At 42.0% G+C, this 15,811-nt stretch overlaps 2 protein-coding genes and 1 non-coding gene across 3 annotated transcripts in view; 1 reads left to right on the top strand and 2 right to left on the bottom strand.

Moving 5' to 3' along the window:
* Positions 1-9,980, top strand: part of MATN2 (matrilin 2) — a 70,239-nt gene extending 60,259 nt beyond the window's left edge. Inside the window, exons 23-27 of the mRNA XM_034073975.1 lie at positions 1,010-1,162; positions 5,081-5,152; positions 5,694-5,804; positions 6,046-6,141; positions 8,498-9,980. Coding sequence (XP_033929866.1) covers positions 1,010-1,162; positions 5,081-5,152; positions 5,694-5,804; positions 6,046-6,141; positions 8,498-8,550 — 485 coding nt within the window. The 3' untranslated portion in view covers positions 8,551-9,980. The remainder of the gene's footprint in view (positions 1-1,009; positions 1,163-5,080; positions 5,153-5,693; positions 5,805-6,045; positions 6,142-8,497) is intronic.
* A 310-nt stretch (positions 9,981-10,290) lies between these two features.
* Positions 10,291-14,260, bottom strand: RPL30 (ribosomal protein L30). Its single transcript, XM_005150881.3, has 5 exons — positions 14,132-14,260; positions 13,995-14,045; positions 12,919-13,064; positions 11,690-11,820; positions 10,291-10,457 (listed from the first exon to the last, which is right to left on the bottom strand). The coding sequence occupies exons 2-5, from the start codon at positions 14,013-14,015 to the stop codon at positions 10,408-10,410; spliced, it is 348 nt and encodes a 115-aa protein (XP_005150938.1). The 5' UTR covers positions 14,016-14,045; positions 14,132-14,260; the 3' UTR covers positions 10,291-10,407.
* On the bottom strand, positions 10,681-10,813 carry LOC115946816 (small nucleolar RNA SNORA72). The gene has a single exon (XR_004080841.2). It is a non-coding gene; the product is annotated as a small nucleolar RNA SNORA72 (small nucleolar RNA).
* Positions 14,261-15,811: the final 1,551 nt, after the last annotated feature.

Below are 15,811 nucleotides of genomic sequence, written 5' to 3'. Positions count from 1 at the left end.
GAAAAAAAGTGTTATTAAAGATCACAATGTTTTGTATTCATTGCTTGCTTAAAATCTGTCCAATGAGAAGGCTTGGAACCACTTCCCTCTTTCCCTGCTTTCAAAATGAAGAAAACTACAAATCCTCATTTTCTTTTTCCCTAGCACCTCTGCTTGCCCCAAGCACCCCCATTGTAAGGCGTTTTCTCTCCTAACTCCCCAAACCATTTATTTTTCCCTGTTCTTCCCCTTGTAGGTCTGTGTGACTTTCAACTGCCTCCCAGGCCCCTAGTGTCCTTTAAAGTGCAAGAATCTTGTTTCAATGTGTTCCGGGGATTTCAATGAAACACAGAGTATTTGCATTTTTCTAAAATAAAAATTTACTGCAATCTGTCAGGATTCTGCCCCATTTGCTAATATAGAGCAGGTTTTTCCATCAATCCATTAATTAGCTATATTGAACACGCCCTACACAGACACACACAAACTGAGCATGTGCAACTGTGAGAGTGATTTGTGCGATTAGAATCATAGAATAGTTAGGGTTGGAAGGGACATTAAGGTCATCAAGTTCCAACCCCTCTGCCATGGGGAGGGGCACCTTGCAATAACCCAAGACTCCATCCAACCTGGCCTTGAACACCACCAGGGATGGAATATTCACACCTTCCTTGGGCAACCTATTCCAGTGCCTCATCACCCTTACAGTAAAGATCATCTGCCATCTTTTGGATGTTTTGCGGTACTCCTCCTGTGTTCATTTACTAGCAGTAGTGACCAGGCAACAGTCATGTCTTTTACTTAAAAACTATTAAATTCTAGCAGAGCACTGAGTTTCTATATATCTCAATAACTAAAGCATATTAAACATGTTCAAAACTAATGTTAAAGTAAGTTACACAGCATATTCACTTACACTCTCCCTTTTTCTCTAAAACAACTAATGCTTGTATTTTCCTTTCTTTTCATGGAGAAACAAGGGTTTAGAACTGCTGATGTAACAATTTTGTGCCATTTCTTTTGAATCTAGGTATAATTATCTATGCTGTTGGAATAGGACAAGCAATTGAGGAAGAATTGCTGGAAATTGCTTCTGAGCCACCATACAAACATCTCTTCTATGCTGAGGATTTCACAGCCATGGAGGACATCAGTGAAGAGCTAAGAGCCCAGATCTGTGAAGGTAACAGTATTCCACTTTCATTGAGATAGAAGAGGAAGGAATGCTTATAGAGGTTTTGGTGGCCCTAAAGGACAACGAGTATCATAGTACAGGTCATAAGTCATCGGTGTCAGCATAGCAAGGACTAAGTCACTTATGGTAACTTTTCTGTCCTTTAATATGTGAGAAATAATCTATCACCAGGTAAAGGTATATAATAATTGTCTTTATTTTCATAAAGTCTGCATAAAGTGCACACTTCTGCACCCAGAAAAATCAACTGCTCCTTCCCCTTTCTTTTTCTACAGTTAAGTCAGCCAGGCACTGAACCCCACCCTGTCAAAGAAACATTATCTACTCCATTAGGAATGTGGGAGAATAATCAGGAATTTGCAATGTCTTAATGAGAATGAAAAAATTACTCTTAAGACCAGTGACAAAAACCTAAACCACAGCAAAACAATCAGGAGTTGTGCATATTTATAGAAGACTAAAAATAGCTCAGTGAACATGCATTCACAGCCAGAAAGAGTGGATCTGTGCTGCATAAGCTTCAAGTTTTGCTCCATAAAGCACCCTTCCTCCCACTGGCATGAACAGCCTCTATATAAACATACGCAACTGAAGTTTTGCAAGGGGAAGGGGAAATGTGAGTTGGGATGAAAGCTGTTCAGCCAGAGAGAGGACAGCCTGTCTCTCCCCCTCCTACATTCCCAGGACTCGGTATTGTACATTCAAGTTGGTACCTGAAGCAAAATTCAGAAGTGTCACTGTGAATAATAGTAGTTCTAGCATCAGAATTGTGCAAGATGATTTCATTTTTACTAGCTTATATTTGGTTGTTTTTCTTGGAATTAAATGTAAACAGGTTTTATTTTCTTCTTTAATGCTGCTGTGTAAAACTGGCTGGCAAGCAGAAGTGCACTTTTCCTCATACAGACATCAAAGAAAATTCTGGAAAAAAAAACTGACAATGTTTCTTAGCTTGTATATTCCTTGTGTTTCAGTCCCAAGAAGTCCTAGTTCCATCTTGCTGAAATACAAAATAGTGTGGCAACATGAAACCAAGCCTGTTCAATTAACTTTCTTATTAGGCAGGTAATCTGCTGATGACAGCTTGTCATCTTAAAGCTTGGGAAGACACCAAAGCTATACTGGTTGCCAGACAATTCTCCCTCATTAGCAACCCCCAGAGCTTGGTGATGGAAATGCATCCTCCAAGTACCCACAGTGGTGTTCAGCAGCCAGGCTTTCTTTTGTCAACCACATTACTTGTCGTATGAAAAATAAGTAAATCCTGCCCCTCTGTGGCAGTTTCTAGACGACACCTCTAAGAACTGGGCAGAGCTGGCGGCTGTGTTTCTGCCCTCATCTTTCACCACCAGGCAATCCCTCACACCTGTGAACTGAGGGCTGACCCACCCTTGTTTTTCTGGACACTCCAGGACTAGCTATCACTGCTCACAACTCGCTCCAGCTGAAATTCTGCCTCCCAAGGCTGTTACACAAGTTGAAAGTTCTTTTCCCCTCTCTGTTCTGGTTTACTGTTTTCCCTCCTCTGCAACAGCAGTAATTTAATTTCCAGTACAGCACTGGTCCTTAGCTGAGGACTTCTGAGGCTCCAGCCTGTGAGGGGAGACCCTCTGAACATCACAGTCTCCAGTGACAAAGCCTCTCATCCCCAGTCCCAGCTGTGGATGGGCTGCATGTTTCCAAGTAAAGCGGAAGCGCTCCAACTCTCTTTTGGGGTAAGGCTCTTTCTTCTGCAAGAAAGCATCAGCCTTATAGAATGGCTGCTGATAACTATTAATTATTCTTGATGACTTGTAGTAAAAACAAAAAAGTGGTTTTCTCTTTTGCCTCTTATTAAGAGGAATTCAGCTGGAAGGTTCCCATTCATTGCCTTGGTTTATGTTCATTTCTCATCTGACTGGCAGCACTAACAAGGCTATGGCAATGTTATACGTAATACACACTCATGATTGCCTCTTCACCCCTGTTCTGAGCATGTGCATTACAGAAGCCTTTAATTACATGGTCACATACTATTTTTGTCAAAAGACCCCAGCACTGCTCAGATGACAGTACTCAGCAGCCTGCTAGTTAACATTCTGTTCTCCTTCCAAATTGAGATCATTATCAGTGCTGCAAATAGCCACTGCTTTTGAAGACACGCTTTTTTGAAGACACTTTCTCACAGGCTTTTTTGAAACAAAATACTCAGGTTTTGTTACAAAACCAAACGCTAAAATCAAACACCCAACTTTAGTGTTGTTCCCCAACAAATTTGACTATTTATGTTCACTGCCCTGACTTCACCAAGGGACTTGGTCAGGGTGAGCAGCCTCTGTCACTACTTGTCTGACTTTACAGAGGTGATGAGATCAAACATCTTAGGGCTCCAAGCCTGAAATTGTTTATGAAATGCCCAGTTCCCAAACTGGAGACCTTCTGCCATACTTCCATACTTGCCAGTGTCTACCAGTTTTCTTTCCTTGTCTGTAACAGCCCAATACCCAAATCTCAAGCTTTTCAGGTCTGTTCTTCTTCCTGAACAGCTTCCTCATCGACCTATAGCTCTCTTGAATGAGCTCTAGCACAAGTTATTACCCAGGGCCACATACTCAAGGTTCCTTACCTGTTTCTTCCCTCCTACACTGGAAGCCTCACCATCCTTGTTCCTAGCTGATTATTCTGCTGGACTCCTCACGCAGTTTGTCTCATTCCTAACCCTGTGCTCTCATCCCACACCCCTCCGCCCAGAACTTTCTCAAAAATCTGTATTGCTTCCATCAGCTGGTTGCCATGCAGACTTTTCGATACGTTGTAGTTCTGCCCACTGTACTCTGATTTTCTTAACCACTCATCCCTGTTCACTTCCTCTTCCTCACACTATCATTTCAGCTCCACCCTAAGAGGGTCTCATCTTCCCACTGCAGCTTAGGACAGCTGTGTAATGTTGCACATCTTTCAAAATTCGTTAGACCAACAGAGATCCCAATAGCTGTAACAAACCTGTGAGGCCTAGGAGCATCTTCCACCTCCCTAGTGCATCTTCATAATAGGACAGGAGAGCTTGCACCATGACCCTTTACCCGCACACATTCACTTTTAGTGTAGCAGCTCTGGGTATATTCACAAGGAAGGAGTCCCAGATGCTCCATTCACTTCCCTGGCATAGCTGATCAAGACTTGCAGTTGCTAAATGTATGCTCATCAGCTCACCTGAACCATTAAGCACTCCGCTGTTAACAAGTTGAAGCATGAACTCATTCTGAAGGAACCAAAGCTGCCTCTACATTACCCTCTTCTGACAAGAAGGGAGTAGTGCTCAGACAGACTCAAGGTGTTTACTCCTACATATAAAATAGGTTTCCATTTCTCTCCACACACCTTTCAACTAAGATTGCTATGTAAAGTCTGAAATCCTACATTTTAAAGGCTGTGCTTCACAAATTACGAACTTTTTTATAACTGTAGTGTATCAAATACTCCATCCTTCTCACCTAAGCACTCCCAACACACTGATCAATGTTTCCCATTATAAAGGAGAAAATTGAAGGAGAGCAAGAAATTTCTTCTTTCTCCAACTTAATTCTTATTCAGGTCACTCCAAGAGACTTATGGGTGACAATGATTAAGATACAAGAATTTTCACTAAAGGACACAAAGTAGGTTGCTGTCATTTCAGATTGCTTCACTACTATTAATCTTCAGCACTTCTGGTTTGGAAGAGTTCTTCTGATAGCCTGAGTTGAAGGGTGAGTCCTGGAGTTTCCATGAACACTGGGCCTCTTCTGAATTGCAGAGATATGAGGCATTCTCCATGTTATAAGAGACAAAACAGCAAGCTACTGGTATGAAACATCATTTCTAGGAAATGTATTTTCATTGCTCCTTTTGTGATCTCCTTTCCTTCATCAATTTCTTGTCTACCAGCCTTGAAGGAGCCAACTCACCAGCAGGATCCATCATCTGGGAGGCTTCATAAGACTGGTCCACAGCATTCAGGTTGGCTGCTTTACCCCAGCATCCTGCTGCCTCCCCAGTCATTGCTAAGTTCCTTCTTCACACTGCCTTCTGTACAGAACCCTAATAATCCACCTGTGAGAGAACTGTTCATCCCATTTTCCTTCCTACCCCCCTCCAAGGCACCCTCTTTTGTGCAACTCAAATCCGCTTTCTGCAGAACATTGGAGATTCACTGTAACAAATGCATGGCTGCATGCTTTTTACACCATCCAAATGTATTATTTCATGGGGAAACTTGTATTTCAACACACTGCTTGGTATTTTAAAGCCTGTTCAGCTTTTACATCACTTCTGTTTCTTACAGGAACCTTCACAACTTAAATCATGTGCACAGTAAATACAGCCTAATAGCTCAGTTCCTTCACTTCTTTATATCCCTTTGTCCTCTCCATGAATGAGCCTCATTGCAATCAGTGAGATTCTAATTAAGAAGTTGGTGTATTTGAGTAGAAGAAAAATAGTGTGTTATTAAGTGGGTTTGATTTTTAGACTTTTTTTCTGGGGGGGGGTGGTCCTGCAGGACCTGAATCAACCACAGTAGCCATCACAGATGTCATTGCCTGTCCTGATCTTGCAGTACACCACAAGTACCTTTTTGAAGACAGTTACATTCACTCAACGAGAACAACAGGTAATCAAGTTACCTTTAGTATAATCTAGACTGCTCTTTAAATATGTAGGCCCAAGTGTTGGGTACTATTTCCCAGCATTTACAAGATCTGCCCCAGGGCATTCCTTTGGATGCTGACATGTTTTGAGAACAGGACACTGTATTAAACGTGCTCTGCATTTATAAGTCCTTGTCATTTCCTCCCCCATCCCATTTGATTTATTCAGCATTTAGCCTATGCTTGACTGTTTCTGTTTTTCAGCAAAAGCTTCAAAAGATAAAGACCAGTGCAAATGTGAAAACCTGGTGACATTCCAGAACTATGCAACCAGTGAAGTAAAAAAACTCACCCAGCGATATATCCTTTCAGAATAATTTTTACATATAAGACAAGGGGGTCAGGTTAAAAGAACTTATAATTGTAACACATTAAGTCTAAGCTGTCTCCATAGCTCAAATCCATCTACTGTAATAAAAAGCTAAAGTACTGAATAATGTTAATCTCCAAGAAGCAAAGCTTTCAAAACTTGAAATGTGCATCTCCTTCACAGAAGGAACTAAATATTAATAAGGATCTTAACCTTTAATAATCCCTTGCAGTAAATACCTTCAAGGACAGCAAATGAAATGACTGGTCTAATTCAAGGCTAACATTCTTTGCTTTGGGTTATTTCTTCAGATGGTATCAAAACAGCATTTACTGCCTAAAAGAGTACAGAATATTCTACAGAATACAGGAGATGTTTCTCTTCTGTACTGTTTGGTGAACCACCAGATGCAGTGAGTCATTTAAAACAATACTCAAAGAGAAATTCAGAGAACTGAGATCTGATTAATTTCACATAAATGTGCAAATAAAAATTAAATAAGTGCAGATCAACAGCTTCCCTCCCTCTTAAGTTTGTCTTTTCAAGGGAGCTGTCAGTACTGCAGCCTTTACACTACCTCTAACACCCACCAGATGTCTCAGGACACAACAGCAGCAGATTAGCAAGACAACTTTCTGTCATGTTTTACATCATTTTCTTCATGAAAGCAGCTTCTGCCTCTGCAAATACACAGCAAGATGACATATAATTTGCTATTTAAGTTTTCTAACCACATGCAAGGCCAATAAGCATTTATTTTCTGCACAGAAGAATGCAGCAATGACAACAGCTTGTAACTGTGTGATTCCTAGACGAGAACAGCTTAAGAACTAATGAACCTGCAGAGTTAACAGGCTGTCCAGAGTCAGACCAACAGAGCCCTCAGTGGTTGTGACAGGTGGCAAGATGCTAAATATTGCCTACCAGTTCAGACTTCACCTCCAGCTGTTTTGTGTAGCTGCAGCAGGCAGCCTTACTCTGTCTCACCTTCCCAAGTGAATCCTTCAGCTTAACGAATCATGTTCTGATCATGGAATTATTGCATGCTAAAGAATTACTTCTTAAAGGGAAAGAAAACCATCACGTAAGTTTATTGTTAGGTGCTTCAAATGCTCATTAACATTTATATTTCCCTGAAGGGTCTTCTCCAAAGTCTCCAAATGACTTCAGAAGAAAAACTCTAGGTCATTACCCACAGCTCCAACCTAGATGCTGAATGAAAAGGAGACCACCACTCTTTCCCCCTTAAGGAGAAGCCTTATCCTCCTTACTGTCATCTCCTGCAGTTGGCCTATGAGGAATTAAGCTTACTTAGTATCAAAGAAAACAAACCTTAGCTACATGGGCTTTCTTGCTCTACAATCTGAACAGACAACCCTGTGATTTTTAGAGTCTGAAAAGAACTCTAGGTGATGGAAAAACTGCTGATGCAGAACCAGACCTAGGCATATTTATAGGAAGGAACAGTTCCAAGCACTTCTGCAGTACTGGACAACCAGTGCTTTGAAGACAGAACTATGCAGTCACCTCCCCATTACAAACCTCATTTCTCTGCCTTACCAGAAGAGCAGCCTAGATACTGAGTTAACATACTAGCTGTTGGTAACTGCAGAAGACTGCTGGCTAGTCCTCATTCCAGGGATCCTGGGGGGCAGGAGACATGGCTACAAAACTAGCTTGTTACAGAATATAAACTTAAGGGGACCAATCCACACTGTTAATGATTTGTATCAAACTACTTTTAACTTTTTTTATCAGTCAGATGAATGCAGTTTTTACTGCTTGAACTTTGCCTCTGCAAACACCTACACAGAAAGCAACTCAAACAATGCTTGCATGCCTATGGCAGGGTCAGTCCTAGATCCTGTGGAGCTTTTGCTCTACTCCACATCTAGAAACCACTGCCCCTACAACTACACCTCCTTAGAACTGGAATGTAATATCAGCAGTCATTCTTTCTGCAGGGAGCTCCGTACAGTTTTAAAAATCTACTGTTGGCTTACATATAGTGAAAACACTTTTTAAACACCACTAAGGTAAATATTTAGGGTTCCCTTTAAACAGAGGGAAATGGCTAGCTTTTTGAAATACCTGCCTTTTTTATAAGCTGCAGCCTGAACTCCATGTTAAGGTATGCTTGTTAACGAACAGGGCTTCACACAGCTTTCTCAGCTGATCAAAGCAGAATAATAAAATACAGGGAGTATTCTACCAGAAACTACTGGGAATCAAAGAGGGCAACAATGAGAAAGAACTGCAAGTTTACAGCCCATAGCAATCAGGCAGCTGACCACTTTTTGATTAATGCATCCTGTCAGTAGTTCTCTTTCCTTAACTTCTGTCTACTGGAAGAAATGACAAAGAGAATGGAAGACTTGGAAAACAGGCTAAAATACTGACCGAAATTTGGAAGGCTATACTACACTGTATATTTATATACGCAAACTTGTCAGAGCTATTTTCTTAAACTGGTTCTAAGAAAAATAACAAATCCTTGTGTCTGAAGTTGAAAATATTTTGGATCCCTGCATCTATATACTACGTGTTCTGTCTTGCATTGACTGCAGATAAAAAAAAGTTAATAATTTTATATATATAAACAATTAGTAACCAGCAAAAATTCTAACTAAGCAGAACTAAACTGAAATAAGCTATGCAAAACAATAAAATGCTGTTATTTTTTGAAGTGAAACCTCTACATTTTGAAGTACTTTTAGGGTATGAATTTATCTGGCTTGCTTTTCTGTATTTCTCTCCTCCACTCACTCTGCTATCCCTGTTTGTACGGATATATACAGTTTTATAAACGGAGAAGTAGGACAGCATTCTCAGCAATTAGTTTTCACTTATAGTCTTCAAACACCAGTCGACTACTGAAATCAGCTGGAAGTAAAAATACAAATTCATGCTGAAACTGCGATGAAAGTGGGAAGTCTGCTGGATTATCAGGGTATCATATGAGGTTTCAAGTACTTTTTCACTTACCACATCCAACCATGTAACTTCTCCCTGCTGTTCCTTGCTCAGCATTAACTTTCCTAAATGCAACTAGTATTTTAATTATGAAGACCTTTTCTGAGCAATAAAACTAGCTGCAGGCCTGTTTGTGCTTAAGACAAATGAAAACAGTAAACTGCTTCCAGTCATACTAGCCAGCTGAAGTGCCTGAAGTTTCACTCTTCCCCTCTGCAGCCAAGGCATGGTTCCGCTTTACCATCACACTAACAGCCACATACAGATTTCACATCTAAGCTATCTCAAACTGATCCAAATCTGTGGTTTAACAGGTGGAGATACCAGCACTTCCGCCTTTGCTATGACACACATTGGTTTGTCTATTATCTCCAAATGGAAATACACAGCTTCATCCATTCTGTACCTGAAGTAGTTGCAGCAGAACTAGACTAAGTGATCTCAGATAAGCTCATAAGCATGCATGGATACAAAGCAGCAAGTTTTAAAAGGTACCTTGTGCTTTGCCATACTTTGGCCAACAAACACAAGTTCTGCAAGGATACTGGTGCATACTGGTTTTCACTAGATGTTTCTTCTACTGCACGTCAGCAAAACACTGGCATCTCAATAATCAGTAAGCAGGTCCTGCAGTCATCATCTCACAAAATGGGCACAAATCTGTACGACAGCAGAGTCCTCAGCAACAGTGACTTGAAGATGTTGTTAAGACAGATGAGTTTGTATTCAAAATGCTAGAAAAGTGACCAATTTAAAAACAGCTTTGAGAAGTTAACTGGCATCTTACTGCAAGTATGTTGTTATACATCACATCTAGCAGATAGGTATCTTATTTACCATCTGACATTTACATATTCTATTGAAAAGAAAAAAGATAACTTGCATTAATACTCTGTGATTGACTTGGGAGTGGGAATTTTTAAATTGTAAGTAAACTGTATGGGATCCCCCTTCTCACATTTGCTTGTACCTCACATTATGCCTCATTTTTGCATTAACACTCCAAACCCCAAAACCAAGGAAGTCATAGCTTGCTGGTATTTGGCACCATACTTCCCATGATTACATCCTCCTCCACTTACCTCTCAAGACCCACAACTTCTAGAGGAAGAAACAGGCAAGTTTTGTCCTGTGAAGGTTATTTCTAACAGAACAGGAAACAGCAGTGGTAATGAATCTTCATTTATATAGTTTGTGCCCTAAACCCAACAATGTTATAATACAATTTTTTTTTAAAATGGATCTGTAACCAGTTTTATTGTAGAAATAATTCTTTACAGCATTTACTTCTCGCTGGTTTGTTCTGGCATGCTTCTGATGATGTCAGAGTCACCTGTAAGACAGAAATACATTGTTACAAGAGGACCCACAGAAAGATCTGTTTTCAGAAGTAAGCCAAAACCAACCACAAAAACCTGAACACATTTCTATTTGTAGAATCAAACAAGTTAAAAGCAATACAAAGTCTGTTCAGGAAAAAAAATTGATGGCTTGATAACAAATACTTGTAACTCTATTTTGCTAATCCATACACAATACTTTTACAATAATTATGTATCTGTCACTAGCATTTACAAAGCCAGTACTAGAACAGCAATCTAGCCCTGGATGACACTGCATAGTTTTAATATAGCGAACGTCCAGCCTCCCCTGATCACGACAGTATCAGGACAGCGAGAATATTCGCATTACATTACACAGCAATAGTATTTACTCGCAGTTCCTACCCACTCAAAATCAAAATTGGAAGTAACATTTTGAAAGTGAAGTTTACAGGCAGTATTTGCATACAAGCAAGCTAAATAGAGTTTTCTGAAGAAACAGCAAATTCAAAACAATTTTATTTGGGGAACACTTGGTGTAAGTTTAATTACAGAAATCATTAAATCTGTGCGTATGCATTCTGATCAACAAACAGAACAGGAGATTGATTCTTCTCTTAGCGGATTCTGGAAAGAGGATGAGAAGTCACCTCATTAGCAGTCTATTAGCAGTCTATATGAGGAACTTGAAAACCTCTCTGGGACAAAAACTGCTATCAAACCAGAGTAATTACAGACTACTAGTTTTAAAATAAAATGTTTAATACAATTTTCAACCCTGGATTAGTACCACCTACATGCAGGTTATCTTTATATGTATCAGTCTGGGAAGCAGGACAATTCATGTTCCTTTGCCTCACATTAATAACAGTCAACAGGCTGATATAAGCAGCACGTCACACTAGCTTATATTCTAGCTGATGGGCTCAGAAACACGTACCATGAAGTTGCTTCCCAGCCATTGAACCCTCATTACAGGCCAAAAGGTAGACAAAACTGAGGCTCACATGGTTTAGCATTAAAAGGAGCATAGTGCAAACATAAGCAGCAGAAATTTCAGGTTCTAAGAACCTAGGAGTCATGAACAGGATCTCGGTAAGAAGAAATTACGAGTTAAACCTGACAGACAGTTCAACAAAGCGTTTCATCACACCTGTCAGTTGCTCAGTGCTGCTATTCACAGGTGAACAGAAGAACCACCAACACATAACCATTTGGTCACTATACTGTAAGAGAGGCATACCTGGGTCAATGATAGCCAGTGTGCACACTCTGTAGTATTTCCCACATGCTGTGCCCAATTCAATGTTGTTGCCGCTATAGTGGTGGACGCCAGTCTTGGCAAGCATAGCATAGTACTCAATCTCTGATTTTCTGAAATTCAAACACCAGTGTTACAGTACTGACACTATTCACTTTAAATATAGTGCAGTGAGAGCACTTTTAACTTCTACCATTTAAACCTTACGCAGTTTTAATTCCCACCCAGAAAAACATCTGTTCCTTGCCAGACATCTTGTGGCTCAGGAACCCTTATCCAGAAGTATGCTGAAGGTATGAAACCACAAACCCACTTCTGGAGTGCAAATCCTTGAGGCTCCTCCTACCTATCCTCATTTCTACAGTAAAGATTCAGAAGTTCCAGACTTCCAAAGGTTGTAGGAGCTAAGCCAAAGTGCACAAACTACGACCATTATTATCATATACCCAGTGGCCAGATACTGAACAGAGATCTGCCTGCAGTCAGCTAGGAAACCCAGTAATTTTTCTTAACAATTTTTTTAAAAAAATCAACTTAGATTCCCTTCTCTTCTGATTTCTAGCAGGAGATTCTAGTGGTCAATACTATTCCTCAAGCACTTTTGGGATCCCCACTAAAAAAACTACCTACTGCAACAGTCCTGTCATTTGTCAAGCATCTGATACTGGCTTTCTGCGTTTACAGTTTCTTAAATCTGTTGAAATCCCTTGATGGCAATAAGGGCCCATAAATTCTACAAGAGAAATATCACAAAGTCAGTAAAGATTTGATTCTCAAAAAAGCAATTTCACTGGCCAGGAACCTAAGTTTGTAACTTTGACAGCAAATTTTGTGGGCTTCAAACACTTTAAATAGAGTGTAAATCACCAGTTTTCCTACCTGCAAGATTATTTCCCATCACATTCCTATGAAAAAAAACCACAGGAATTCAGCCCCATTATACTTTCAATGACTGCTACCAGTGTGAAAAGCTTCCAGTATCTTTACTAGTGTGAACTCTGAACTGGAAAGCTAAAAAAGTGTTAGGAAGCATTTCAACACGTCCAGAAACTGCCATACACCAAATAACCCACCACTTTTACTTCATAGCACTCTGGAATATGCTAGCAAAATACTCTGCATCAGTAACTCACAGGAGCAATTAGCATGAAGTGTACCCTGTATCTGAGCAAAGAACCTGTCTTAAAGAGCTTTTTCATACTTCTGCTTACCTCAAAGCAGGGCAGTTGTTAGCTAGGATGACCAATTTGGCTTTGCCCTGACGAATCATTTTCAGAGTCTGTTTGTATCCTAGTACATATTTACCACTTTTCATAACCAGCTGAAGCCTAGAGTTTATGGACTCCAGGGACTTTTTCTGAAAGAGATATAGAAAAGCATTACTGTATGTTTTTTATAAAAGTAAACATACATAAGAAAATTAAAACATTCCAAACACAAGCAATCAAATTCTATGATTCTAATGATTTCCCTATAATTTGCAATGCAGAGTAATAAAATCCAGCCTACCACATAAGTATGAGAAAGCTTGCGCATAAGGAGGTCGCTGATGCTTTATTCGCAGTTCCATAAAAATACCTCCTACTTCCGTATCTTACAATAGGGAAATACATCTTAAAGCACTGTTGCTGATATTTATGTTAACCAGGCGTATTTGACAGGCCTTTGTCAAAGTGCATCTAGTCAAGTCCAAGTAAATACACCTTCTGTCTTGCAAATCTAAGGTTTGAACTATTCCTCTTCCTTGGGCACACGCTAATAGCACAATACTGGTTAGCAGAAACAAGCAACGACGTGCAGTAAGAACTGATGCTCCTAGAGAGCATGGTGCTCATGACAGCAGAGAAGTGCATTTGCAAAATGAACGTCTAATAACCACCACCTAACTAGAAAACCATACTTGTCAGAGTTACTCTAAGAGAAAGACAAAAACATAGCAGGAAATGCAAAAGCCGCTCTCCACCCACACTAGGAAAACAGCAGCAGCTCCCCCTCCCTCCAACTAGCACCGAGATCCCGCGAGTAACCCGGAACACTGCACAAGAAGGAATCGGGGATGAAGTAGCCGGTGGGAGGCGGCCGCAAGGCGCGGCTGGGGCCTGTGCGAGGCCCAAGCCCGAGGGCCGCGCGCCTGGCACCTCCGGCTGTGCCCAGGCCCCCGCCCCAGCCTGTGCCCAGTGCACTCCGCCTCACAGCGGCCAGAACCTCAGCCCCGGCCCGCGCTACACCCGCCGCCGCCACGGCCCGACCCGCCGCCGCCACGTGAGCCCGGCCCGCGCCCACTCACCGTCTTCTTCGCGGCCACCATGTTGCTGCCTCGCGCCGGGTCGGGCGGTACCTGGAACACACGGGGTACGGAGCAGGAGTTATCACCAGGAGCGGCCCCCACCCCCGCCCGCACGGCCCCGGTCGAGCCGCACTCACCGAAGACGCGCCGCCAAGATGGCCGGGCAGACGGAAAGGAGCGAGCTCTCGCGGCGCACCGCGCTTCCCCTCGCGCCAACTCTCGCGAGAGCCGCACACAGCTGACACGCACCTCCCTCCGGCTGCCAAAGCGCCTGCGCTGAGAGGTCAGCGCGGGCGGGGCCAGGGAGCCGTGTTGTGATAGGAGGAGCTACCGGCATGGCGGCTGCCAGGCCGGCTCCCTGAGCTCTCCCTTTCCCCGGGAGCACAGGCTCCCGTGTTTCACAGAGCGAGTTTGAATGCCCTTTTACCCCTCACGGCCTTAAGGGAGACTTCAGGCACTGACTAAGAAAGCCCGTTGCAGGGATTGTCCCAAGCGCCCGGAGTTTCCCGTCCACTGTGAAGCTGTCACTTCTGCCACAGGGTTGATGTGGGAAATGAGGCTTTGGGGAAAACAAATCTCTGGCATCACAAGCCACTGGAGCAACAGACACACCTGCTGCTCTGGCTCCGTGTTTCCATTATGTAAGTGCTGAGTATGCTGGCTTTCTGTAAATCAGCACTGCCTTAGTTTCACCAGGCCCAGTAATGTCTGCCTGCCCCAATTCTGCACTGCAGTCATAAATAAACTGTCCCGATGAGATACAGCCTGGATTTCAAACATGAAGTATGACACTGAGCTTGGGAATGGCTCAGAGCTCAAGGCTGTGCAATGGCCTTGGCCCATGCCAGAGCAGTTCAGTCGTCTGCTGTGCTGTAGTCACAGTGAGGGGCACCTCTTCCTGCCCCCCGTGTGCTCTGGAGCTTGCTATAAACATGGCTATGACATGAGGTTCTCAGTTTCAGCCTAGGAAGAGTTGTGGTCAATCCCATGGCAGTGTCCAGCCTAGGACAGACAGCCATGTTGATGCAGTGAGCAGCATCACAGCACCCATTCAGCTGGCACCTGCTTGTGATCAGCAATGTGAGTGTTTGGGGTAAGAGTCTCTGGGGACTCCCTGTGACACACCACCCCCCCCGGGAGGAGGCCTGGGGTCCACCCACAGGACAGCAAGTATTCTGCTGATACCACGCTGCTCTTAGGACACACTGCACCAGAAGGGCACCCCAACGTATACTTTTTCTTATTAAATTACAGCTTTTCTGGACTTGCCTAGGTTAGCAAAGCATGGGACTGTGTTGTGGTTGATGTACTTGTTGCCTTTAGAAATTTTGATGCCTTTGCCTATATGGGGTATGTAGCAACAAACTAAAAAGCTGAGCCAAGACATGTTGTATTCTGTTATTCTAGTATGTTTGCATTAATAAAACTTACTTCAAGTAAGAGAATAATTTATAGCAATATACTGTCATGCCTTTCTAATGGTATGGCTACCTCCATGCTCAACTTCTTCTGTTCTATGTTAGAAAAAAAATATCACCAAACTTAAGTGGAGCTTAAATATCCCAGATGAAACTCACGCACTGGTCCATCTGTAATGGTGAAGTCCACTGGGAATAATTTTTAGATTAAGCATACAGAAATAATACATGTACTATATAAATAATAGCATAAGCCCATTACATTTTGATGTGTCTCTACAGTCCAGTTTCATTTACTGAAACAAAATAATTTTCAGCACTTTACAGAGTATACTTAAATCAATTTTGTAGTGTACTTCAAACTTTTATTTTCTTTGGCACCTGAGTATTAAATGCCAT

This window comes from Melopsittacus undulatus, chromosome 1 (assembly GCF_012275295.1).
Source record: "Melopsittacus undulatus isolate bMelUnd1 chromosome 1, bMelUnd1.mat.Z, whole genome shotgun sequence".
Lineage (NCBI taxonomy): Eukaryota > Metazoa > Chordata > Aves > Psittaciformes > Psittaculidae > Melopsittacus > Melopsittacus undulatus.
This window is presented reverse-complemented; position numbering and strand designations above follow the sequence as displayed.

Bases quoted from the DNA above. Each gene is read 5' to 3' on its own strand.
- RPL30 (XM_005150881.3), bottom strand. From the start codon at position 14,015: ATGGTGGCCGCGAAGAAGACG. The intron at 11,821-12,918 runs GTAAGCAGAAGT...TTTGAATTTCAG, and splicing joins AACAACTGCCCTGCTTTGAG to AAAATCAGAGATTGAGTACT. The intron at 10,458-11,689 runs GTATGCCTCTCT...TCTGTCTTACAG, and splicing joins ACTGGCTATCATTGACCCAG to GTGACTCTGACATCATCAGA.